General features: G+C 47.3%; 1 protein-coding gene across 5 annotated transcripts in view; it reads right to left on the bottom strand.

Annotated features, from left to right (window-relative positions):
- CHD2 (chromodomain helicase DNA binding protein 2) overlaps positions 1-25,774 on the bottom strand; it is a 94,943-nt gene that overhangs the window by 32,273 nt on the left and 36,896 nt on the right. For all 5 annotated transcript variants that reach the window (XM_061595932.1, XM_061595931.1, XM_061595933.1 and 2 more), the window contains 16 exons: positions 23,026-23,087; positions 20,622-20,747; positions 19,228-19,377; positions 17,826-17,959; positions 15,943-16,168; positions 14,789-14,889; positions 11,689-11,733; positions 11,394-11,569; positions 11,148-11,272; positions 9,277-9,493; positions 8,260-8,349; positions 7,019-7,209; positions 5,533-5,721; positions 4,224-4,386; positions 2,413-2,565; positions 485-556 (listed from right to left, as the gene is read on the bottom strand). In XM_061595932.1, the coding sequence (XP_061451916.1) occupies positions 485-556; positions 2,413-2,565; positions 4,224-4,386; positions 5,533-5,721; positions 7,019-7,209; positions 8,260-8,349; positions 9,277-9,493; positions 11,148-11,272; positions 11,394-11,569; positions 11,689-11,733; positions 14,789-14,889; positions 15,943-16,168; positions 17,826-17,959; positions 19,228-19,377; positions 20,622-20,747; positions 23,026-23,087 (2,220 nt within the window). The remainder of the gene's footprint in view (positions 1-484; positions 557-2,412; positions 2,566-4,223; positions 4,387-5,532; positions 5,722-7,018; positions 7,210-8,259; positions 8,350-9,276; positions 9,494-11,147; positions 11,273-11,393; positions 11,570-11,688; positions 11,734-14,788; positions 14,890-15,942; positions 16,169-17,825; positions 17,960-19,227; positions 19,378-20,621; positions 20,748-23,025; positions 23,088-25,774) is intronic.

Genomic DNA, 25,774 nt, shown 5'->3' with positions numbered 1-25,774 from the left:
GTCACGGGAGGGCGTCATGAGGCAACCCCTCCTACGTGGCTTTTTCAGATCAGGAAGTGCGGGTAGCTGGGAAGGCTGCAGAAATGTTTACTGGGGGCGGAGGAACTACCCATGGCCACAATGAAGTAGTAAGGATAAGCTCAAAACCCTGTGCTCGCAAAAATTCTAAAAAAAAAAATTCTAAACTGCCCCAAGAACAAAACAGGAAAATTGTAGCTTCTTTTGTGGGAGAAAGAAAACTTTTGGGAAATTAGAGGGTAGATTCTTGCACAGAGATGTATCTGATGCAGCTGGGAGCCGCAAAATAGATTGGCACGGCGATCCGAGGACTAAGCCTGACAGATGGGAACGCTTTCCATCTCTGACTCCCTCTTGTAGGCCTCCACACCTTCCAGACACCAAAACGCTTTGCAAAGATGCCCCTTTAATCTGGTACACCCTGCCGCCCCTCAAAAACTCCCACCAACTGCTGCAAATACCGTACCTCCGAGCCGTCAGCGTTGAAGTGATCCAGCGCCTGCTTTCGGATCTCGCCTTTGATTGAGCCGTCCAGGCGCTGCAACGAACAACAGTGATGAGGTAAAAGGACACCTGTGGAATCAATGCCCGCTCCCCACCCACCCCCTGCAAAAAAAAAAAAGGGTACTGCTGCTGTAGATCCTCCAGAAACTCAAAAACGCCTCTACATCTCCCACCAGCTTGGAGCAAGGCAACACTTTAAAAATAACAGCAATTAAAAATAACCTTGTTACTGCAGGGGACGGTGCCCGGGCAGCGTCAACATGCACCAGCTGACTCTGCAGCTCCCATTACAGGCCCTGAGCCAGGAGCTGCCTGTAGAACAAGGAGCATATCCAAAAAAGGGGGGCATGTGCCAGAGGCCACATGGAAAGGACAGAGAGCACACTTCCCATGCGGAAGGTCCCAGGCCAACTAGCCAACGCCTCCAGTTCAAGGGTCCCAGGTGCCAAGACTCTACTGACAGCCCTGGAGAGCTACTGGCAGCCGTGACAGATAAACTGAGTTGGAGAGGCCAAGAGGCCAGACTCAGAATTCAGCGGCCTCCTATGTTCACAGCATGAACATGCACAGGGCGTGCTACACCAACAAAAGCTGCATGCTGTGTTAAGTTATGGAAAAAGCAGCAGAAGTATCTGATCCTGCATTTTTTTTCTGCCACTGTTACTCCATTTATTTCGAACAGTCACTTTTGAACATTTACTTTGAACAGTCATTACAAGAGTCAAAGAGCCATGGCTTAGGTCCAGGCTATCTCTGTCAGACCGTATCTCCCTATATGAGCCTGCCCGGGCCCTGAGATCCTCAGGAGAGGCCCTTCTCTCAATACCTACGTCCTCACAAGCACGACTAGTGGGGACGTGAGATAGGGCCTTTTCGGTGGCTGCCCCGAGGCTTTGGAACTCCCTTCCTAGGGAAGCAAGAATGGCCCCCTCCTTGCAGTCCTTCCGTCGGCAAGCAAAGACTTTTTTATTCCAACAAGCCTTTGGAACTGAAAGCTGTTAAGGACAGGACTTGAAGGGTGCTGCATTGCTGTTGCCTAACTGTATTGTTTTAAACTGAGTTTGAATTATTTTAACTGTATGTATGAATGGTTTTAATACTGTAAATTGTTTAATGTGATTTTAATCTAGACTTTTGTATGTTTTTAATTATATGTGTGTTTATTTGGAAGCCGCCGTGAGTTCCAGTTTTGGGAAAAGGGCGGAGTAAAAATAATGGTAATAAATAAATAAATAAACGAGCCTTGTGGGGTGATAGTTCCACTTCACCTTCAGCTAAAGGGGGCAGTTTGATTCATTCCCGTTCTTTTGGCTAAGACGATTTCAGCAAGGATTGTCCACACCCCTCTGTTGAGACCCCCCCCTCGCCCCATGCGAGACGCCGCGAGAAGCGGGTCGGTCAGACGGCGGAACTTCGAAGGAGTCAGAGATTACGGGCGAAGACCTTTCCTATTTAAAGTGCCGCCCCGATTTGGGTGCTGAGTCAACTTACTTCACATGCTGCAGAGCAAGCTTAGTTAGAGTCAGTAGTGAGTCAGCATAGAGAGGTCTATGAGGCGCACTGCTTTCGATGTAACCGTTACTCTAATAAAACAAGAATTCCAGTCTCGTCCCCCGGAGTCTGGGCAGGACACCATCATATTTTTGCAGCCACTAAGCTCTAGAAACTTGATTCGTAGTTTGAAACAAAAGCTGAAGTTCTCAGGAAGCTGAACTCTCTGCTGTCTTTGCATGCCCACAGAATCCGATGGTGGCGGGAGTCCTCCAGAGGCCTATGCTTGATGCATAAGGAGTACCTCGCCCCTTACCCCCAGCCTCCACAACTGGACTGTATCTGATGCCATCCTCTGTTAACCAAGCTGACAACCTGCTCCTCCCATCCCATCCTCACCTGGAAAGGATAGTGCTTGATGGCCAAATACTCTGCCAAGATGTCCAGCATCCTGACCATCTGGGAGAAGATGAGGACTCGGTTCCCCCTTTCGCGCAGCCTGCTCAGCAGTTTGTCCAAGAGGATGAGCTTCCCGCTGCTCCTGATTAAAGACTGAAGGTGACACGATGGTCATTCCCAAATGGCGCTTCCAGCCCCAACTGAGCATACAAACCAGGAAGGCCCTTGGTTCAAACCTCGATTCTCTGGCCGCTAACTGACTAGGTAGACTCAGGCAAGCCCATCTCTCATTGGCCTCCATGTCTCCATCTGCAGAATGGGCAATGATGCTACTGACTTGGCTTACAGCAAGGGTGGGCAACTTCAGACTCAGGAGCCAAATGCGGCCCTCCAAACTTCTCTATTCTGTCCCTGGGACTCTCCCCAGGCCACCCTCCTCATGGGCCCTGCTCACTGCCCTCCTCAAGTGCTTTTGCCTGGCTGAAACGTGCCCTTGACCTGTGAGACTGCCTTGTGCTTCCCCGGATGGAGAGAGATGGGTGTGCAGAATCTCTGAGTTGCGTACAGGAACAGGAATGCAGCCTACTGTGCAACAGTAAGGCCACATTCACACCATACATTTGTTCCACCTTAAACAGTCATGGCTTCCCCCAAGGAATCCTGGGAAGTGTGGCCTGTGAAGGACACAGAGTCATGATTTCCCCCAAGGCATCCTGGGAAGTGTGGTTTGTGAAGGATGCTGAGTCATGGTTTCCCCCAAGGCATCCTGGGAAGTGTGCTTTGTGAAGGATGCTGAGAGTTGTTAGGAGACCCTATTCTACAATTGGTTTGACAATCAATCCCTCTTCCCAGAGAACTCTGGGAACTGTAGCTCTGTGAGGGGAAGAGGGCATCTCCTAAAAACTCTCAGGACCCTTAAACAAACTACATTTCACATAATTATTTGGGGGAAACCATGAATGTTTAAAGTAGAATAACAGTGGAATGAAACTACAGTGTGAAAGCGGCCTGAGTCTTATCTGTTGCTTGGGCCTCTTTTTGCTTCTGGCCCCGCTCATTTTTTGCATCTAGCTGCACCCATCATGGTATGCGGCCCCCAGAAGCTTGACTAGGAGAGAATGTGACCCTCAGGCTGAAAATGGTTCCCCACCCCTGCCTTACAGGGTTCTTCTATGGATTTCAACTAGATAATCCAGCAAGCAACACACTTTGAAAAGTCAAAAGCGCTAGACAAATGTTAGGCAGGGATTATTTCCTGTGGATTCCCACTTGGTTAGGCAAAGAGCTACAGACTTTGAAATGCAGCCTGGGATTCTGGTGGCCTCTGCTGCAGTTTAGAAAAACACAGTCAAGGTTAAATAATACACAAATGTAAGAATGTTAATGTATCCAACAATAAAAGCAAACTTTAAATACTTATTCCAACGGCACTAGTATCACCAGCTGACACGACATATATATTTCTAAAAAGTCCTCTTTTGGTGTTTTGGTCAGATGCATTTCGGCAACAAGCACTTTTTAAAAATATGTATTTCTCTCAATAAGAGAAATAAGTATTTAAACCTTGCTTCTATTGTTGGATACATTAAAATTCTTACATTTCTGCACTATTTATCCTTAACCTTTTTCCCCTGAACTTTTGCATTTTGTTAAGGACAAGTAGCTTTTTTCGGTTTGTTTGTCTCTGCTGTACACATTCGCCGCAGCAGAACTTCAGAACCAAGGTGCAACTGTGCTGTAAACACAAGGGCAAATGCACTTCTTCCTTGCTGCCCACCAATGCAACTGAAGGCCCCCCACCAGCAACCCACCAGCAGCATCTCTTGGCTGTTCTCCCTTTCGTTCTCCTCAGGAGCCTTGATCAGATAGCAGTGGTTGCAACACTTCTTCAGCTCCATCACGATGTTCAGGAACCCAGACGTGCTCCCGCGGGTTCCCTTGGAAAGTGCTTTGTAGTTCCGCGTTAAAATCCACCTGCAGGACAAGAGGAAAGGGAAGCCAGATTAATTTGAATCCAACTTGTCACTTGAAGGGTGGCTAGCACGGTGCTTTGGAGAGTGCTGGAGAGATGATCCTAAATCAAGGAAGTCCGGTGAGTCCACAAAGACTGAACTTGAGGGAAGTAAGGATCATTGCTCCCTCCGTTTCTAAAGTTCAGAGGAGAGTGCAGGTCTTTATTGAGCTACAGCTGCACCATCCATGCACAAAAGACAGGTACTGGAAGATATGCAGAAATAAAAAAAAAATCTTTAGGAAAAAAAACTCAAGTTATGTGTGTGGGTGACCTTCCAAAACAACCAAATTAGGATGATGAGGGCAGAGCAAGCTCAGTGGGCATGGAAACCTTACTGGCTGGGGGAAAGTAGAAATAAAAAGGGGCAGAGAATGAGTATCCTGGAATGCCAGAAGAAGACATGGCTGAACAGGAGCACTCTACACTGCAACAATCCGTTGCAGGCTTGTAACTATGAAAGAAAATTCCATCTTTCTAATGGCCCTTGCCGTGGAGTTTGAGGATATCCACTCTTGCTATTTAAACAGCCTAACGTTACGCAACCCAGTGTTTTCCAGACAGCTGAAAGGCTCTTTGTTTCTGCATTAAAACTGGGAGGCACTTATAAAACTGTGAAGATTCGTGCCTAGAGGAGCCTTCGCCAATGATGGACATTGTAGTCCAAAACATCTGGAGAAGACCAGGTTGGCAAAACCTGGCTTAGAGGGTGCAAGGAGTACAAACAATGACCTTCACAGAAGCCTGCCTCATGGGACTCTTGCACAAGTTACTGGCCTGGACGTGCCTCTAGCAGTAACCCATGCAGAGCTGCAACAGGGAACCTCCCGAAGGTGGCTAATGCTGCTATGTCTCTGCCATAAGAGAGACCAAGCACTCCAAATCACATGCAGAGATGGGGCAGAACTGCCCAGCCTCTAGGAAAAGTGACCAATTGGAGCTCAAACCAGAGCAGGAAATTGCACAGAGATACAGCAGACAGCCTCTTCTTGGGAAAAGGATGTGATCTCAGGCTCATGGGCACCGTTACCTAATTCCATTTCCTGAGACATACCAAGAATTTCTCTTGTGGCCCCTGGGAACTCCTGACCGCGACTTGGGATACTTACTTGTAATACTGCTTTTGCAAGGCAGACATCTCCACACGGAGGATCTGTTCCACTTTTGCCGGGAGAGACTTCTCCACGTCTTTCTTCACCCGGCGCAGGAGGAATGGCTCCAGGACTTTGTGGAGGCTCTGGTAGCCATTCTCTCGACCTTTTCCATGATCCTCTTCAAAATCTTCCCAGGATTCAAACCTGGCGGCGAGAACAGGGCACAGGAGAGGCAAAGAAGGTAAGCTGTCAGGCGTCTGGACTCCCTCTTCGGCCCACCGCCCCACCCGCAAAACACCAAAGGGCACTGAAAATACTAAACTAGTTTGCAGGTTCAAAAAGGAATTGTTTCAAAACGATCCATGGCTGATTCTTCGTTACGGTTGGCAAGGAAGAATAGAAACTGCAGAGCGCAGAAGGGAGAGACAGTGGCTAGGGACAATCAGGAGAGAAGCAGGGAGGGAGCTACAAGCAAAGCCTGATCTGGACAGCCTCCCTGAGTACGCGCACTCACGCATGCACACATTCGCACCCCCGTGTATCCACACAAACTAACGGTCTCTCGTACATGCACGCTTCTACGCCCAGGTAGCCTCATTTTCTGTGCTAGGAGGGACTTTGCTAGGAAGCTACTCAGAGTGGGTAACTATCAACCCCTCTTCCCAGGGATCTCTGGGAACTGTAGCTCTGTGAGGGGAATAGGGAGTCTCCTTAACAAGCTACAGCTCCCACAATTCTTTGGGGAAGCCGTGATGATTTAAAGCGATATGATTGGGTTTTAAGTGTACAACACAGAGCACCAAAGCCCTGTGCTTGAACACTTCAAAGGCTGCCATTGTCCACACACATCCAAGCCGATCCTTGCTGCCTTAAGGGCTAGAAACATGCAAGCCCAATGTTGACCTTAAGGTCTAGAAACCCTTTTAAAGAAAAATAAGGAAGGAACGCTCAAGATAGTAGGTTGCAGGCAATATTCTCTGCCCACTAGCAGATGGGTGGGTTTTAATGTTGCACAACAAAGGAATCCAACAGAGCTGATGCGCTAGCAGGAACTCATTGCACAAGATTGTGGGTTGTATTCCTACTCTGAGTAGACCCACTGAAATTAATGAACCTAAGTTGGCCATGTCCATTAATGACTTTGGGTCTACTCTGAGCAGGACTAGCATTGAATACCACTCTGTACAGCAAAGATACCAGCAACTTCCTTATGCGTTCTCATGTGCAATGACATTCCACTAGTGCAAAACATTTTCCCAGTGGAACATGAATACTGCTAAATGTCTTTAGCTTAGTGGGATCCAACCCACTTCCCTGAATATCCATCCCTGCACTTAGGGGGGGCTTCCTCCGCCGTATCTCACAATGCACAACACACTGCTTTTTCCAAATGTCCCTGCTGCTACCTCTCTCAGCTGGTTGTGTGTCTTCCCACTGGTCTAAGGGGCAGCGTTTGTCCTGTGGGCATGTACTACCCGCGATGTACAGCAAAGTGGCTTACTTCTCCGGCATTATAAATTGCAGCAGAGACCAAAGCTCTTTGAGAGAATTCTGAAGGGGCGTCCCAGTGATGAGCAGCCGGTGGTTAGACTTGAAGTCGATCAGCGTCTTGTACAGCAAGGAGTCGTCATTCTTCAAGCGATGCGCTTCGTCCACACCAAGGAAGGCCCAGTTAATGCTCCCCAGAACAGTCTAAAGCAAAATAACAATAACAGTAATAATAAAAACACACACCACTCAGTGTTTATCAAACTTCTCAGGGAACTCTTTTCTACATTTGTCAAGGATACTCTGCACATCGGCCCCACGGAAAAAATCAGGAGTGCTGCAGAGGATTCGGGGGAAAGTTCTAGGATACACTCTCCACCCATGCGCCATTTTGGCCTCATCGCTGAACTCTAGGAGCTAATGGCACAGCCACCTGTTTAAATGGGAAGTGGGTTCTGGTTGGGCCAGATAGCTCTAGGAAGTTGCCTCGCTGTCCATCCTGCTGCCTACTCACTGTCTACTCTGGCTGGAAGCAGCTCTCTAACGTCTCAGGACGAAGGAGGACTTCCCCATCTCTTTCAACCTGATCCTTTTTTTAAGTGGAAATTCCAGGGACTGAACCAAGAACTTTCTGCATGCAACTGAGATCTGTCCCCCTTCCATTTTCAGGAAAGCATGTCTAGCGTTACAGAACCTCTCGCCTTCATAACCATTTCCCAGAATCCAAGTCTTACAACTACTGCCACACTATAGATTGCTAGTGCAATCATAACCGCTTATCTTTCCCCTAAAGAGCAGAGGTTCATACACAGGTTAGCAGCAAAATACTTCACTTCCATGTCTTGAATGGCCACTTCAGAGCAGGATTAAACTTAAGTGCTCTGCCTCTCAGAGAAAGAGGGAAGTCTCTAGCCATTTCATGGCGCCTTGCATAAAATAAAGGGAACAAGCTGCTTTTTAAATGGTACTTTGCTCCCACGTATTTCCACCCAGGAAAGAGCTGCATTAGAGAGAAGGAAATTACGTTGACAAATAAGAGTTCATCGTGGTGTAGTAGAATGGAAGATCTGGGCTAAAATCCTTGCTCAGCAATCTATTTAACAGTTTCTAAGCTGAAGGTGTATCACTGAACTTCAGCATTTTGCAAGAGGACAGCCAGAAAACATAAGAAGATTCTCATTGCCGGTGGCATGAAGGAGTGCCAGTTTCCACTGAGAAAGACACAATCCTGCTCTTGCTCAGCAGCACACACACCTTATCTTTCAGAAGAATCTCATATGTCGTGATGAGCACATTGAACTTCAGCCGTTTGGTCTGAGCGTGGATCCACTCATACTCACGGATCTGAGGAGGAGACAGACGTTTGCACATGAGCTTTGTCGACAGGACAGGTTCTTAGACTGGGGTCTTTCCCAGCCCTACCTGGAGATGCCATTGGGGATTGAGCCTGAGGCCTTCTGCATGCAAAACAGATGCTCTACCACTGAGCTACAGTCCTGTCCCTAAAGCAAGGGTGGACAACCGGTAGCCTTCAAGATGTTCTTAGACATGGGCAACTATCAGGGATGATGGGAGTTGTAGTCTGGAGGGCCACTGGTTCTCCAGCCCCGCCCTAAAAAAACTAAGTAAGATTTCTAGTGGGGCTTCAGCCCCTAAACCTTCCCCTCCCCATAACCAGGAGAAAAGAGAAGCAATGCAAACCCAGGCTTGCACAGGAACAGATTCAGAATGCAGTTTGCATTGCCACTTTTTTTTCAAAAGCTGGACACAGATCTGGGTTTCCAAACTATGGTCTGTGGACCACCAGTGGTCCACGGTCTGCATTCACAAGGTCTGTGGCACGTCCACGTTAAATATTCATATTGGTTTTATAATGGAATACAATAAAATGCAACAGAAGCAGCAATAAAAATATACTTTAAAAATATACAGCCTCTAACACAGTACATTACAATTGCTACAACAGGAAGGGGGGGGGGAAGTGGTCCACCAAGACCATCAGCAATTTTCAAGTGGTCTGGGGGAGGGAAGCTTGGGAACCGCTGGCATAGATCAATGGCTCATTGATAACCAGTGCACACATCATTATCCAATTATTTATTTCAGACTCTTATTACACAGAGCTCAACGCGCCGACAGCCTAGTCTTTCAGGAATGCGTCGATTCCGACCCTGCGCCACGCACTGGAAGGCACGTTTGTAAAACCCACCCAAAGAGAGGCTGCCATTTTGCACATCTCCATCACCCTGGCTTCCTGGGCTTTAGGCTTACAGCGTTTCTGCTCATCTGATCTCCGATATAAACAACCACGTTGATCTCCGGGGCCCAGATCTCGAACTCTCTCTGCCACGAGGTCAGCGTCGACAAGGGCACCACAATCAAGAAGGGGCCGTACAGCTGATGCTGATAGAAGAGGTAAGAGAGGAAAGAGATGGTCTGGATGGTCTTCCCCAGGCCCATCTCGTCAGCCAGGATGACGCTGTTGCTCCTGAAAAGACACAGGAGCAGACGGGGAAACGATCAACACCAATCATTCATTTACTCACTCCCCACTTCTACCCCCCACCCCCACTGGCCTGAAGGCTCGCAGGATGGAGCAGTGAGATATTTTGCAAGCGGGCATAAAAAATCTGGAGATAAAAGATCTTCCAAGAGGAAGTTTATTGGGGCCTTGATGACTCTCACGGATGCAAGTTTGGTGCAGCACATAAAACAACATCATCCCCATCAAAATGCAGCGCCATAGGGAAGGTCCATGGCTCAGTGGCAGAGCATCTGCTTCAGTTATTTATTTACTTATGAAATTTACATCCCACTTTTCCGCCAAGGAACTCAAGGTGGCTTGCAAACATGGTTCTCTCCTTCCCAATTTTATCCTCACAGCAGCCCGGTTAAGTAGGTTAGGCTGAGAGACAATGACTGGCCCAAGGTCACCAGTGAACTTCATGGCTGAGCAGGGATTTGAACCCTGGTCTCCCAGGTCCCAGTCTGACACTCTAGCTACTACACCACACTGGCTCTCTGGGAACACAGGGGGGGAAAAGTACCTTCCTTAAAGAGGGCTAGATACACACCATACGTTTAAAGTACCCACATATACCAGCAAGAATCCTGGGAACTGTAGTTTACCTCTCACGGAGCTATAATTCCCAGCACCCTTAACAAACTACAGTTCCCAGGATGCTAAGAGGCGGGATGTGCTTTAAACATATGGTGTGCATGCAGCCTAGAGCATTCCTTGGGCTTATTTTTAAACCCTTAACACAACCTTATAAGAACTACAGTCATGTTATCAGCACAGGTCAGATGGTCACCATTTTCTTTTCTTTTTTAAAGAAAGTAGATCTGCGCATTTGGCATTTATTAATTTCATTTCTACCCAAACCATCCTCCAAGCAGCTCAGAACGAGGTATGTGGTTCCCATCCACCTCCACCAATTATATCCAAAAAACAACTCTGTTCAGTGGGCAGCTATAACAAATTAAATGTGCCACAGTCACCCAATATGCAGAACCAGCACGTTGTCCAGAAAAGCACATGCTTTTGAAGAGTAATCACAAAGGAATCCGCCTCTGTTTAGCATGGTATTGTCTACGATATTGTGTGGGAACTTTTCAGCTTGAGGGCCACATTCCCTCATGATTAACCTTCCAGGGGCCATATGCCAGTGGTGAGTGGGACCAGAACCAAAGGCGAATGTAAGTGAACAGTTGACACGGGTAGGAAGAGTCCCAAAAATGGACTTTCGGGGAAGTGCTGCAAGCTCAGTGATAGAGCATCTCCTTTGCGTGCAGAAGGTCCCCAGCTCAATCTCCAGTGGTGTCCCCAGGTAGGGATGGGAGAAACACACACACAACCCCATTCTGAAACCCCAGAGAGCTGCTGCCAGTCAGTGCAGAAAATACTGAGCTAGATGGACCAAAGATCTGACTCGGATGTATAAGGCAGCTTCCCATGTTCTTATGACTGTGCATCAACAGAGGGCACCTGTGAGTTGCAGGTCAACGATCTCCACCAGCCCAGACTGCACCACACTGAGGAAAGCCAGGAGAAAAAGCCCAGGGGAGAAAAATCTATGCTTCACTCCCAGGTTTGCATCAGACCATCCCCACCACCACCACCACTACCTTCTCTCACTTACTTGCACCAGGAGTGAGCAAGCCAGTTCAGGCCTTCCAGCTGGTAATCTCGAAGCTCCAGGTTGTCTCCTCCGATGTAGGAAGGCTGTTTCTTCAAGGCAACAAACCGAGGCCTCTGCTTCAGCACCTGGAGCAGCGAGATCATTAACACTTAGTCAGCTGAATGAAACTGCAGGGCGTGAAAGTTACGAGCAAAATCCTCCCGTCTGAGAGCCAAAGCAAAGAAGGGGAGTGAAGAGCCGGCAAACCTTGCAGTCACGGGTAGGCATGGTTTTGGAGTTGTTCCTGCTGTTGAAGCTGTCGATGCAGTGCTGGAATTTCTTGCTGATCAAGGCCTCGTCCTCCCAGCTGCACTCTGCGTACGGAAGTCCCATCCATTTACAGAGGTATTCCGGATCGTTGGAGGAGGATTTGCGATTGTGAGCTACAGATGTTGGGAGAACACACAGTAAAAGGCCTGATGATGCCGTCCAAGTGCTGCCCTACACCACCTCTCTCCTTATATATCAATGTCATTATTTCAATGATGCCATTAAAAGTTACCTGGGAATTCAGATCCGGGCGCTGCCGATTTGCTCGTCTTCACAGCTAGGTATCAAGAACATAACAGCAGCAATAAGTACAATAAGTGATTTAGCACACTGACGGCCAACAAAGGAACATGAGAAGAGCCCGGATGCTGGATCAGGCCAGTGGCCCATCTAGTCCAGCATCCTGTTCTCACAGCGGCCAAACAGATGTCCATGGGAAGCTCACAAGCAGGATCTGAGCGCAAGAGCACTCTCCCCTTCTACTGTTTTCATCAGCTGGCATTTGGAAGCATTCTGCCTCCAACAGTGGAGGGAGGACACAGCCATCATGGCAAGCAGCCATGAATATCCATGAATTTGTCTAATCCTCTTTTAGGGCTATCCAAGCTGGTGGCCATCACTACCTTTTCAGGGAACAAATTCCACAGTTTAACTATGTGCGCAAGATGTATTCATGAGTTCAAAGAACAAGGGAGGTCTTAAGATGGGAAGGATGACCATGCATTGAGCAGGAAGGTCTGAAGGGGGCCTGTAAGTACGGACATGCTTATAATCCTGCATTACCAGGTTCCAGATCACAAGGAGGCTTGTAAGTGCATTCAGCTGCATGTGCTTACGAACCCCTTTCAAAAACGTTCCTGCTCAGTGCAGGAAGGTTGGGAATGGAACAAGCACAACTGGCACATGCAGAGCCATTGGATGTAGAGCTGCTGTGCCCCCTCTTCCTCACCAATTTAAGCCCTTACACTAGGAGTTGCCGACGTGGTGCCCATGGGTGCCTTTGTGGTCTTTACCTAGTCCTCCCTAAACTGCCACCATCAGCTCACTGCCCTCTTGGCCATGAGGTGCTAAGGGTGGTTACATTTTTCTCCCTTGAACAGTGCATACAGCTGAAGCAGGAAGTTGGAAGTGTGACCCTCTTTTCCACTTCCTCTGTCACCTCTATGTGCTTTTCAAGGCTCAGATCAATTCCGTTGGATCTGGTTTTTATTGGGAAAATGGAGCGTTTGTGGGATGTACTTTTGCTTTTTCTGTGTCTCTGAGGGTGGAAAGTGATCAGAGGGGATCCCGTCCTCATTCAGAAATCCAAATGTGCCCATAGGTCACAAAAAGGTTGGCAACTGCTACCTTGCAAATTATTTTGAACATTTGATGATGATGATGTCACTTTTTTCAAAATGAAACTCAAAGCGACTTACAAAAAATATTTAAAATATATACAAAATAAAGATTAATTAAAACAATATACCAAGCAAAACTCAAAAAACAATACAAGAAATAAATAAATCAGAAAACAATATGCAATACAATTCAAATACAGTACAGCATACAATTAGGAATCATCTTACAAGCATAAATAGATAAAAATAATTAGATAAAGGGACATCTTCATAGATACTCTCCTTCTTCTAAGACTAGAGAAAGCATTAAATGTATTCTGTAGCTTGCGCCATGTTTGATGGCAGTAAGTGCTTCAACACGTGTGTTTCAGACACCCTGATACACGTTAAAAAATTATGTAATCAGTACTGATTCTACCACTGCAGTAGCAACAGTAAAACTGCAGTCTCCATGTTCTCCTACTAGGCAGCCTTTCCCAACCAGTGTGCCTCCAGATGTTGTTGAACCACAATTCCCATCTTTCCTGACCATTGGCAATGCTGGCTTAGGCTGATGGGTGTTGTGGTCCAACAGCATCTGGAGGCACACTGGTTGGGAAAGGCTGCACTGGGGCTTTCAACTGATCAAAGAATGAATCAGATCAGCTGTGCTTACTGTTAAACCAGGTCAATGCAAAACTCAGTAAGAGACGCACATGTTTTTTAAAAGAGAGTCAATAAAATTAAGTAATGATAAAACTGCTTTCAAGAACCATGTCTTTGAAGTTCACAGCATTGGCATCAATAAACTCCTTCCCCAGTTTCTGAGCAATCACTGCAAATTTAGCACCTCTCCCTTTATGACACATTTCAACCAGATAAACTGTTTTAGACAGGCCACTGGCATTCGATATCCTAAAACGTTTGCTGGCTGACTTTTGGAAAACTAACTCTTTGGAGAAAGCCCTTAAACTAGGAACGATTGGGTAACCTATATCGGCACTTTCTTCAGTGAGTATAATTATACTCTAAGGAGAAGACAGGGCAGTATATGATGCATTAGCACACCAGTAAACAGCTACATTTTGTGGTAGGATTGATTTATATGCATATTGTCCACTGAAGACCTGTATAGGGCAGAAATGCATCTGGTCTTTGACATAAATGTTTGCAATACAGTTTTTGCTTGTCTTTTATTATTATTATTATTATTATTATTACTATTATTATTAATCGCTTTCCTTGCAAAGCAACCCAAAGTGACTTACAAAGCGACTTAATTGCTGTCTATACTAGCTTATGTTTTGATATAATTCCATATATATGTCTACAATAATATTTTAGACATTTTTATCCGATATATTTTTCTGTTGTTTGTATTTTTACTTGTATATAAATGGTTTTATGAGATTAAAGTTGAATATACTTTATTAATTTATATTGCAATTATACTGTGCAGATTTAGATACATATATCCAATTCTGTGCTGTAATTCATCCTAATTAGCCAGTTCCCAATTACTTTCTAGGGGCATGTACATTACTGCACTGGATACCAGTAGTTTGTCATCCTTGGGTCCCTAGCTGTCGTTGCGACTACAACTCTCATCATCCCTGACCGTTGGCTAAGGTAGCTATGGATGATGGGAACTGCAGTCCAACATCATCTGGGGACCCATGTTCGAAGAACACTGTTCTATATACTGTGTCATGTCATATCTGCTGCGCTGGCTTCACAAATACTGTTCTGATTTTACAAAATAAGTGGGACTTGCAACAAAACAGTGACGTGCAGAATGGTCCTGTTTAGGATTCCAGCCAGCCATACCCTCTCTCAGGATACTCCATTCCTTTCCTCCACCCCCTCTGGCTTTCCATTTCCTTCCCTCTCCACAGTTCCCACTGAGCATTCCTCATCTTCACTGAGCTGTTATTGGGGTTCCCCACAATGAAGGGACTGTTGCAGCCCTCCTCCTGATGCCACGTGGGGGCGAAGACAGAACACTGGACTCACCTATCACTCTCTCCACTATCTGGTACTGTTTGTTCAACTCCGAAGCCAGTTCTTGCTGGCAGTTATAGTACTCAACATCTTCAGGGGTCACCTTTGCCAGCCTGTGCAGGAAAGAGATGGATATAGGTCCTTTGCAGAGAGAGCGTAGACAGAAGCTAAAAGCAGGGGTCACCTATGTGGTGCTTGCCAGTATTTTCTATGGCGCCCACAAAAGGTCTCATGAAGTACCTCCTAAAAAATCCACCAAGCACAAGAGGCCGCTTGCTCAGTTCCAGCACAATGAACATGCCCCCTTAAACCTGCCCACATTTCACTGGATGCCACGACCGGACACCCACGCTCCCAGCCATTCTGAACAAAGGAGAGGTGCAAACAGCTTCTCTCTGCAAACAAATTCAGCGACGACTGATGTAGGTGTGTTTTTCCCCACTGATGGGATGGCTGATTGAGGGGGGGATTCTGTGGGCCAGTCTTTTTGCTCTTTCAGATGTGGCAGCCACTTTGTGTTACGTCATGCCCCCACGGCAGCCACTTTGCGTTATGCCACACACCCCATGCCAGCCATTTTGTGCCTGGCACTTTCTTAAATTTCCACATGTGCCCAAAAAGGGCTGGTGGCCCCTGAGCTAGAGCATTCAAGTCCTAGCCCGCCCTTTCCATTTCATGAAGAATTTAACATCACTTAAGTCTGAAGCAGGGAAACAGTTCTGTATCCTCTTAAGTCGAGAGAAGCAGCTGTATTCAGAGACTGACTTTCATATCTGGAAGCAGGGGGCCCATGTTAACGCCTGCTGCAACCGTCAGGTGTGATGCCGAATGCCAACTTGTACTTATCTATTATTTCATTTATATCCCATCTTTCCCCCCAAAGAGCTCAAAATGACAGACATGGCTCTCCCCTACTCTCTATATCTTCACAACAACCCTGTGAGGTAGGTTACCTGCTGAGAATTAGTGACTAGCCTAAGGTTACCCACTGAGCTTCATGGCCAAATGTGGATTTGAACCCTGGTCTCCAAGGTCGTAGCTCGATGCTGTAACCGCACCACCACCCAGGAGCCATGTGGGAGCTGGTTCTGTGCAGCTGGACTCTCAGGCTGCTTCACTTAAGTGTTCGCTCTGGGCAAGAAAACCCCTTTTGGGGAAAGACATACCACTGCTTGATTTCTTCCTCTTTCTTTTTGAAGTTCTCCAGCTTCTTCAGGCCTTTCACCTTCTGCTGTTGCAAGGAATCTTCACTCTCCCACGTGCTGTGGATGTATGACCAGCCTTTCCACTTAATCAGGTACTGGGCCTCCCCTTCTTCCTTCTCAGGATCAAAGTCGGCACAAGGGTTGCCGTTCGCTTCCGTCGTGTAGACGGTGGTGGAAGCACCAGTGGCTGTCACAGGAGAGAGCGGAAGTCAAAACTCAACCAGAGGGTCCCACAATGAAAGTGTGGGGTGCTCCATTTCAGGGTTCCAGCAAGCCAGCCAGCCATGCCCTCTTTCAGGATACTCCATTCCATCTCTCCCCCACCCCGACCCCCATTTGCATTCTCTCACTTCCCACAACAGTCAGATGTTGTTCTGTGCCCACTCAGTCTTCACTGAGACGTTTGGGTTTCACCACTCCCTTAGGATTTGTTTTCTAAAGGTTTTTTTTAAACTTCCAGAAAGATACCTCCACTCTTGCATATAAATAATGCTCATTTGGTTGCATAACAACCTATGCTCTAAGAATGATTCTGCTATTAGCATGTAAGATGGTCAACAAGGTGGCAGTGTCGCGGGCCCCCTCCTTAATTATGTCATATCTCTGGAGCATTACAAGGGCAGACTAGGGCCATATCTGTATGATCCCAGGCTGTGGTCTGAAGGCACATGAGGCCAACACCCTGGTGAAGCTAAGCAAGGTCAGGTCTGGTCAGTGCCTGGATGGGAGACTGCCTGGGAACCATAAGTAAGCCGCCTTGGCTTTCTATCATGGAAAGAAATGCGGGGTATAAATGTAATAAATAAATATCCGCAGTATACATTTAAAGCACTCTTATTCCACTTTAAACCATCATGGCTTCCCCAAAAGGAATCCCGAGAACTGTAGTCTGTTAAGGGTGCCAAGAGTAGTTAGGAGCCCCCTATTCCCTTTGCAGAGCTACAATTCCCAGAGTTCCCTGGGAAGAGGGATTGGCTGTGACCCTCCTCTGGGAATTGTAGCTCTGTGAGAGGAATAGAGGTCTTTTAACTGCACCCTTTAACAAACTACAGTTCCTAGGATTCCTTGGGGAAGCCATGACGATTTAAAGTGGTATAATGCTGCTTTAAATGTATAGTGCAGATGGGGCCTGGAATGAGCGAAACATCCATTAATACCCACAGGAAGTAAAGAACCCCTCTATATTACTCAAACCAGATGTACCAGTGGAGCCTGTTTGGTACGAGAGATAACCCAGGATTGCTCTTGCAAAGCGGCCATTAATTTCCAGATTTCTTGTACAGGGCAGCTTTCCAAGTGTGCTGTTCCCCATTGTGGGTCACGTGTGTGTGTGTGGGGGGGGGGTGCTGCTGCCATTTATATTCTCTGTCTCAGGCACCCAAATGTCTTAACAAGTACTCATTCATTTGAAAGTCTTTTTGGGCATATCTTGCACATTCTCCTGTGCTCCCCCTGGGAGCTGTCCAAGGTGCTGGATGCCCTCCCCTTGCCTCGTGCATTGCCTGCTTGCTTAGTGAGCTTCAAGCTCCCACGGAACTGGACAATGCCTTCTCCAAAAAGTCCACCTGGCATCTGCGTGGCATGCACTTGCAGTGAAGCCTGTTGGTTTTTCATCTGCCCAGGCATTTCCAACGTGTTGAGCAGCTAATTCTAACTTGGTTTAAGGTTCAGTTGGTTTACTGGATGTGGCGCCACCATTTTCATGTTTATGTTGTTGAATTTTATTGCATTGCTTTATTTCTTTTTTTGGCTGAACGCCACCCTGCCGGTGTTGGCCAAACTTAGCTAGGTGAACCTAGCTCTCCCTCTGCATAAGGCAGTTGTGTATGTTCATAGCCACTCACCTCCTTTTTTGCCTACCCTGCTGTCTATCACTTTCTCAATTATCTCGCTGTTATCCTGCTGTTCCTCGGTCCCTTCTCCAGTCATCTCAATCAAGTCGTCCGAGTCCGTCTCAAAGTCATCGTCTTCCTTGTAACTACACGCAGGACCAAAAATGGACAGAATAAGGCTCTTTCTTTTATCTAACACACGTATTCACCCACAGTAGAGGAAGACATCATCCCTGCAATATGCCAAAAGGGATAAATGCCTCCAAACCTGTTCACACATTCAGCAAGCAACCCTGGGCTAATCCCCACATTTTTCAGACACAACTTATTCTGAGAGTGTGAGTTTATCTTTGGAATTGAGAAGGGTCTTAACTCAGTGGAAGAGCACATATTTTTCAAATGAAAGATCCTCGGTTCGGTATTTAGCACCTCCAGTTAAAGAGGATCACTGACCAACACCCCAGAGAGCCATTTACAGTCCAAGTAGAGCTAGATCAGGCCATGCTTGTTCGGGATTATGAGAGTTGTAGTTCAGTAACATCTGGAGGGTCACAGGTGTCCCACAACTGGGCTAAATGAACAAATAGTTTGACTTGGTACAAAAAGCAGAATGTGGATTGCCTGCACTCCACATTTTAAACCAAGCAAAGCTGCAGCCTGCAAGCACTACGCAAATGAGCATCAACATATTTTTCTTATTATTTTACAGAGCTTGTTCTTCCATTATTTAAAAATATTTTGCATTATTGCTTTGCTAGTCATGGGCAAGGATGCTGCATTTGTCTTCACAAGTATCTATTCTGGTCCTCCAGAGGAGTCTGTGAGACAGGGAAAGTCGGTTGTTTCAGCACCACGGAGAGCTCCTAGTGACCAACTTGCTCTGACAAGGGCTGGAAGTAAATGGAGGTTTTTTGAGCCTCTGCCTCTAGCCCACCTCTCCTAGGATCTGCCCCCTTTTCTGGCTTTCTCCTGTGCACCACTGGCCTTCTGCATGATGCGTTCCCTGCTCTGTTGGACCAGCAAGATAGTGTGGGAGGCACTCAGTTCCTGTGACCCATAGCACAGGAGGGTCCTGGCTCCAATTTTACAGGCCATGCTTCGCATCTGCTTTGCATGCAGAAAGGTCCTGTGATCCCCAGCATCTCTAGGTAGAGCTGGAAATGTGCCGCGCCTGAAACCCTGGAGAGCGCCTGCCAGTCAGTGTAGACAATACTGAGCTAGGGCTGACTATTGGGCAGCTTCCTGTCTTCCTACCCGATACACAAAAGGCACCTTCGAGAGGCCACTCTCACTGAACTGTAGGATTGAAGACAGCACAGGGGAGCAAGTCCAGTCTCTATAAACTGCCTCACAGGCCTTGATCCGTATGTCAATTCAGAAAGGCCAGTCTCCCAGCACAGGGGCCCACCATTACCTGACGTTTTTTGCTGCTCTCCGCCGGGTCTGCCTTTTGGGTGCCTCATCATCTTCGTCATCGTCTTCATCCTCGGACGACTCGGTTTTCCTCCTCCTCTTCCCACGCTGGGGCTTGTGGACCTTCTTCACAATGGCTTTGCTCACTGCTCTAAAATGAGGATCAGAACAGAAAAATATTGTACCTTCTGTGGAACACAATAGACTGCGGTAGAACTAGGACAGCCTTCTGCAGCCAGATGCCCTACACGTTATTGAATTACAACTCCCATCTTCCCCGGCCATCAGAGTCCAACAACATCTGGAAAGCACCAAGTTGGTGAATGCTAAACTTAGGTGTTGTGGGAGTGGATGCGTGGGTGTGAAGGCCTCTTTTTTTTTGGTCTCCCTTATTTTACCAAGATGGGGACCACTACAGCAAGCTGCCTTTTGAAGTCATGGATGAAGTTGGGTCACGTTTGGCCAAAATTAACCCCACTCCACCCTAGGAAAGGATCATACCACAGAATTACAGTGAAGATGAAGTGTTGTCTGACCCTTGGCTTTGCGCCTTCAAGAGCAACCTGGCATATAGGAATTGAGCAGGTGAAGAATATACCATCACTGTATCTCCATGCTGGGAAACGTCATGTTCTATGGCCTCAATCCCCCCTCTGTCTCAGAGGAAGCCTTGGAGGGGGAGAAGGCATTGCCCAGGGAGCCATCATCCCCCACTTCAGGACCATCCAAGCCAGAGAGCATGGCTTTACCTGATTCATCAGACTAGGAAGGCACCCTCACCCCAGCAAAGTGCTCCTTGCCCCCACACTATGGGAGCCAGTAGTCACAGCATCAAGCAATAGCCCTTGAAGAAAAAGCCTTCATAAGCCCCCAGCGTGCTGTTTAGACAACTCTTCTCTTGGGTGAATTCCAGTCACAGGGAGCTGTCCAGGGTCCTGACAGACTGTGTTTTGCCTGTCCTGTTGCGATTCTCCATAGCCCACCTTGACTCTGCCCTACCGGATTTGACTTTGCCCGATTGGACCTTGCCTTGTTGCAGTTGTGGGGAACCTTCAGCCCTCCAGACACTGCTGAACTACAGCTCCCATCTGCCCCAGCAAGCATGGCCAGGGATGATGGGAGTTGTAGTTCAGCAACATCACGAGGACCAAAGGTTCCCCACACCTGCCCTATCAGGAGTGGCTCATTCTTCTGGATGTGACCTTGCCGTTCCAGTAAGTGCCACTGCATGAACCCAGCCTTCCCTGTGACCCTCAAGCCAAGCTCGGGCAGGAGAGGAAAACTTCCATTTCCTGAATATCTGTTTGTTAAAATATCTGTATGTTGCAGTACCTGTGAGTGGGTAGGAGAAACATGGCAACCCTCAGGAAGGCAGCACCTCCAATCCCATCTCACCTCCTCAGGACAGGCCTCCTGGCTTTGACTTTCTTCTGCTCTGGCTCACTTTCTGCGCTGGTGCCTTCTTCCTCTCCATCTTCCTCTTCGTCATCATCCCCAGAGCCCTCCCTCTTCCATTTATCTCTAGATTTATAACAACAACAAAAACCCACAAGGGCAGTATATTATCACGATTGCCAATGCCAATAAATACCACAGGTTGCATCCAACGCTAGTCCTACACAGAGCAGACTAGGGATGGTGTACAATATTCACAAAATCAGAAAATGAACGAAATGAATCTTTATTGCTCAGAGCCATAGGCTACCACAATTAAACACATGTAAAAGGAAAACACAAAATACATATTAAAATACAAGTCATATTTCAACACAACACAGTCATTTCATTTCACAAAATCAGATTTCATATTGAATTCTGGTATAATCTGCAAGTTCGTCCCATTGTCAAATGGCTTAGGACCACAATACCTGATGGAACGCCTCTCCCGACACGAACCCAACCATACACATGCTCAACATCCAAGGCCCTCCTCTGGGTGCCTACTCTGAGGGAAGCTCAGAGGATGGCAACAAGGGAGAGGGCCTTCTCAGTGGTGGCCCCCAAATTATGGAACAATCTTCACGACGAGGTTGCCTAGCACCAACACTGTTATCTTTTCGGCGCCAGGTCAAGAGTTTCCTCTTCTCCCAGGCATTTTAGCATGTGTTTTTAATTGGTTTTTAAAAATTTTAAATTGTGTTTTTAAATTGTTTTTTGTGTTTTAAAATTTGTATATTTGTTTTTAATGTTTTTAATTGCTGTAAACCGCCCAGAGAGCTTCGGCTATGGGGCGGTATATAAATGTAATAAATGAATAAATAAACAGGCTCGCACTCTGCGAGCATTCACAGCTGTTAGCAACACTGTAATTTTTTTATATATATAATCCGCAGTGAGCATAATGGGCCTAAGATAGTCATGGCCATCAATTTTAATGGGTTGATTCTGAGTAAGTCTAGCATCGGAGACAACCCCATTTATACAGCATTATTGGTCTCCAGCTGGAGGGTCAGGACCCCAAAGTGGGTTGCAGCCTGGCCTGGACACAGGGTGGAGGACTGCACTGAACAGCATTACTACCGCTTCTGTGGTTAGAGGTGTTTTTTCCGCCATTTACTTCCCCCCCTTTTTTAAAAAAGGATGGACAGATCAAGCTCAAAGGAGGACAGAGATCCTTTAACGGTTGTGTAGAAGAGGGAGTTTCAGCAGACGCAGCTTGTCCCACAGGAGCGACAAAAAAAGGTGCATCATCCCAAATTACTCTTCTGTGCAACTATTACACAGACAGGAGTCCGGATGTCCCCTTTTGTATCTAGAGCCTCCAGATGCAGTTGGACCTCTAGGTCCCATCAGCCCCAACCTCAGGGGTGATGGAAGATGTAGTCCCACAACATCTGGAGGGCCACTGATTCCATAGAGGGAGAAGAGGAGGAAAGTATAAAGCCAAAACATTGAGCATCTCCCATGCTGCAAGCTGTTGCAGCTAAAAAAGTTTGACTGGCTTTGCTGCTGCTGTTGTTGTTCTGTGCCTCCAAGTCGATTGCGACTTATGGCGACCCTATGAATCAGTGACCTCCAACAGCATCTGTCATGAACCACCCTGTTCAGATCTTGTAAGTTCAGACTTTGCTGTAGAGCAGGGATATCTAAACTATGGCTCTCCAAATGTTGCTGGACTCCAGTTCCAATCTACCTGAGCCAGCAAGACCAATTTTTATGGATGATGGGAGTGGAGTCCAAGAACATCTGGAGCATCACAAGTTAGCCGCCTTTGCTCTAGTGCCCTCCAGATGCTGCTGGGGTACAACTCCCATCAGCCCCAGCTCACATGGCCATTGGTCAAGGAGTTGAGCTATAGCCCACAACATCTGGAGGGCACCACATTGGCTATGCCTGCTCTAGAATGCTCTGAATGTTGCTCTGAGTGGGTACACAACTGATATGTGGGACTGCACAGAGGCCACAAACAATGTGGTCATGCATTACATCAGCCTTCACCAACCTGGTGCCCTCTAGATGCTGCTGGATGACCATTCCCATTACCTCTAGGCATTGGCCATGTTGACTGAAGCTTATAGGAGTTGGAGTCCAAAACAGCTAGAGGGCACCAGGTTGGGGAACACTGCATTACATATGAAAGCAATTGGGTTGTATCTAATGCTAGTTCCACTCGGAACAGACCCATTGAAATTAATGAACTTAAGGTTGTCATGTTCATTAACCTCAATGGGTCTACTCCGAGTGGAACTAGCACTGGATACAACCCGTTAACATTTCAAGCGTGAAGTGAAGGCAGGGATCCGTCAAATAAGGAAGCAGCATTTTCTTCCGAAACAAAACACGATCCCCCCAAACTTACATTCTTTTCATTTGCTTTTGGCCTCTTCGTTTGGGGCTCTCGCTCTCAGACTCGCTATTTCCCTTAAATGAAAAAGGAGAGAGAAGAGAAATGATGAAAGGGGCTGGCTGGAGGAGGCAAACCTCCCTGCTCAAATGCTCACGGCTGACGGAAGGCGGTCGGACACACATTTGTTCACATGCAAACTGTAAAAGCAGCACCAAGCCACGTCGACAAAACGCTGGGATGATGCTCCACCTTCGCTGTGCTAAACAATCGGAGGCACCTTGAATGCCTGCCACCCTGAATGTTTGAAAAAGAGACTCCATTCTGCCCCCAAATGCACAAAATGAGCAGAGAGAAGAGGATGCGCCAAGAAGTAAAAATCGAAAAAGGCAAAGAGACAAAAGGACGGGAACGAGTAACAGGATAGACCCAAGAGGCCTACATCGTAAGATAACGTAGCAAGAACTTTCCCAAAGCACTGCTCCTGCAAAGGGTCGGGGGCTCTCTCACCTAAAAATGTCTGACTGGTTTAGCTCCAGTTCAGGGTGTTTAACCTCCAGCCAGGGACCTGACTTGAGTTCCCCCAAGCAAAAAGATTTGGCCCCAATTTTGGCAGTGCTGGCAAAAAGAAATAAAAATTGGAGTAGACACAGCGCTGGGCGTTTAAACCTCTCTGCCCAGCCCAGCACCCTGCAGGGGATCCAATTTACTCCCTCACCAGCTCAGATCGATCACTTGATGAGCATGGACAGAGGAGGGGGGAACACCTCCTTCGCTGATCTGCACAACTAAGGGGGCTGTGTATCTTGCATGAGTGGGTGCTTGTGGGTTGGGTTGCCACACCCACCACTGGCATGCCAAGAAAATAATGATCCAAGTTGCCCCAATAATGGCAAGATCCTTCAGGGCCCGACCAATACTTGGGGGACAAAAAAGGATTTGAAGAGTGGGGGGAACAGCAAGACGGTGGGTGGGGCGACAGTTGGAATGGGGGTGTGAGAGGGAATGAATGGCTGACCTCAGCACAGGCCATCAATGCAGGGCCCAAGAGCTGCTTCAGACTCATGCAAAAAGCATGTGCCAACCTCTTGTTCCTCCCCTTCGGACAGCTGACTCCACCTCTGCATCCTGTCACATAAAATAATTTGGAAACTTTTCTCCCTTTCAGAGCTAGTTTGCCCTGCAGGGCAGGGGGCTGGGGCAACACTGAAAAATCTGGAAGCCAGGTCCTCCCTGCCTTCAGGTCACTGAACTCCACTCTCATGGTTCTCTAGCAAAGGGAGGCGACGCAGTCACCTCGCTGAAGTTCGGCCGGTCTGGGTGTAGTCAGTGCCCAGCAGGGAGACCTGCCTGAGGACTCTGGCGTAGCAAAAGCCTGTAAGGCAGGTTAGAGTCCTGCCTCGCTCCTGGAGCTGGGCCCATGCAACAGTGCTCTACCTAATAACACGTGATTGCCAGCAGCTGGTGTTTAGCGGCAAGCATGAGCTATTGTGTATTTGTTACTATTAGTTTATTAAATGTATATAATCTATATGAAGCCCTTGGGAGAGGCCATCAGGAGATTTGGGGCGAGGTGTCAGCAGTATGCTGATGATACCCAGCTCTATTTCTCTGTCACATCTGAATCGGGAGAGGCCGGGCAAGCCCTGGACCGCTGTCTGGACTCGGTGGTGGGCTGGATGAGGGCCAGTAAACTGACTCTCAATCCTAGCAAGACGGAGATGCTGTGGGTTGGTGGTTCCCAAGTTGGAATTGATTTTCAATATGTTTTTAAACTTTTTTTTAAAAAAAACAGTATGTTTCTAACCTTTTTTGTTACAGATGTCATGAAAGGTTGTTGTTTTTTTTAAGTTTTTAAAGATGTTTTGTTCTAATGTATTTCAAGGTCTGTTTTTATGATGTTTTACAGTGTTTTTAGTGCTTTTGTTTGCTGCCCCGGACTCCTGCTGGGAGGAAGGGCAGGACATAAATCAAATAATAAATAAATAAGCAAGCAAGCAAGCATAGGGCTTTGTACACCAAAACCAGCACCTTGAACTAGATGGCTGGCTCAGCCTCAGGCAGCTTCCTCGGCCCTAAATCAGCCTTCCTCATTGTTGTAGTCCATAAGAACATAAGAAGAGCCTGGCTGCTGGATCAGACCAGCGGCCCGTCCAATCCAGCGTCCTGTTCTCACTGCGGCCAACCAGATGCACCAACAGGAAGCCCGCAAACAAGAAGTGAGTGCAATGGCCCTCTCCCCACTTGTGATCCCCAGCAAGTGCTATTCAGAAGCATACTGCCTCTGACAATGGAAGGAGAGCGTAGCCATTGTGGCTACTAGCCATCGATAGCCCTATCCTCTGTGATAGCCTTCTGTTCCATCAGGGGAGAAAGAAAGAAAGAAAGAAAGAAAGAAAGAAAGAAAGAAAGAAAGAAAGAAAGAAAGAAAGAAAGAAAGAAAGAAAGAAAGAAAGAAAGAAAGAAAGAAAGAAAGAACGGACGGACGGACGGACGGACGGACGGACTCATGGACACCCAACGAAGCTGAATGTTGGAAGACTCAGGACAGACAAAAGAAAGGACTTCTTCACGTAGCACAGAGTGAAAACTATGGAATTCGCTCCCTCAAGAGGCAGTGATGGCCACCAACTTGGATGGCTTCAGAAGAGGATTAGACAACTTCATGGAGCATCAGGCTATCAGCGGCTACTGGCCATGATGGCTGTGCTCTGCTTCCACAGCTGGAAGCAGTATGCTCCTGAAAGCCAGTTGCCGGAAGCCG

Source organism: Rhineura floridana, chromosome 14 (assembly GCF_030035675.1).
Source record: "Rhineura floridana isolate rRhiFlo1 chromosome 14, rRhiFlo1.hap2, whole genome shotgun sequence".
Taxonomy (NCBI): domain Eukaryota; kingdom Metazoa; phylum Chordata; class Lepidosauria; order Squamata; family Rhineuridae; genus Rhineura; species Rhineura floridana.
This window is presented reverse-complemented; position numbering and strand designations above follow the sequence as displayed.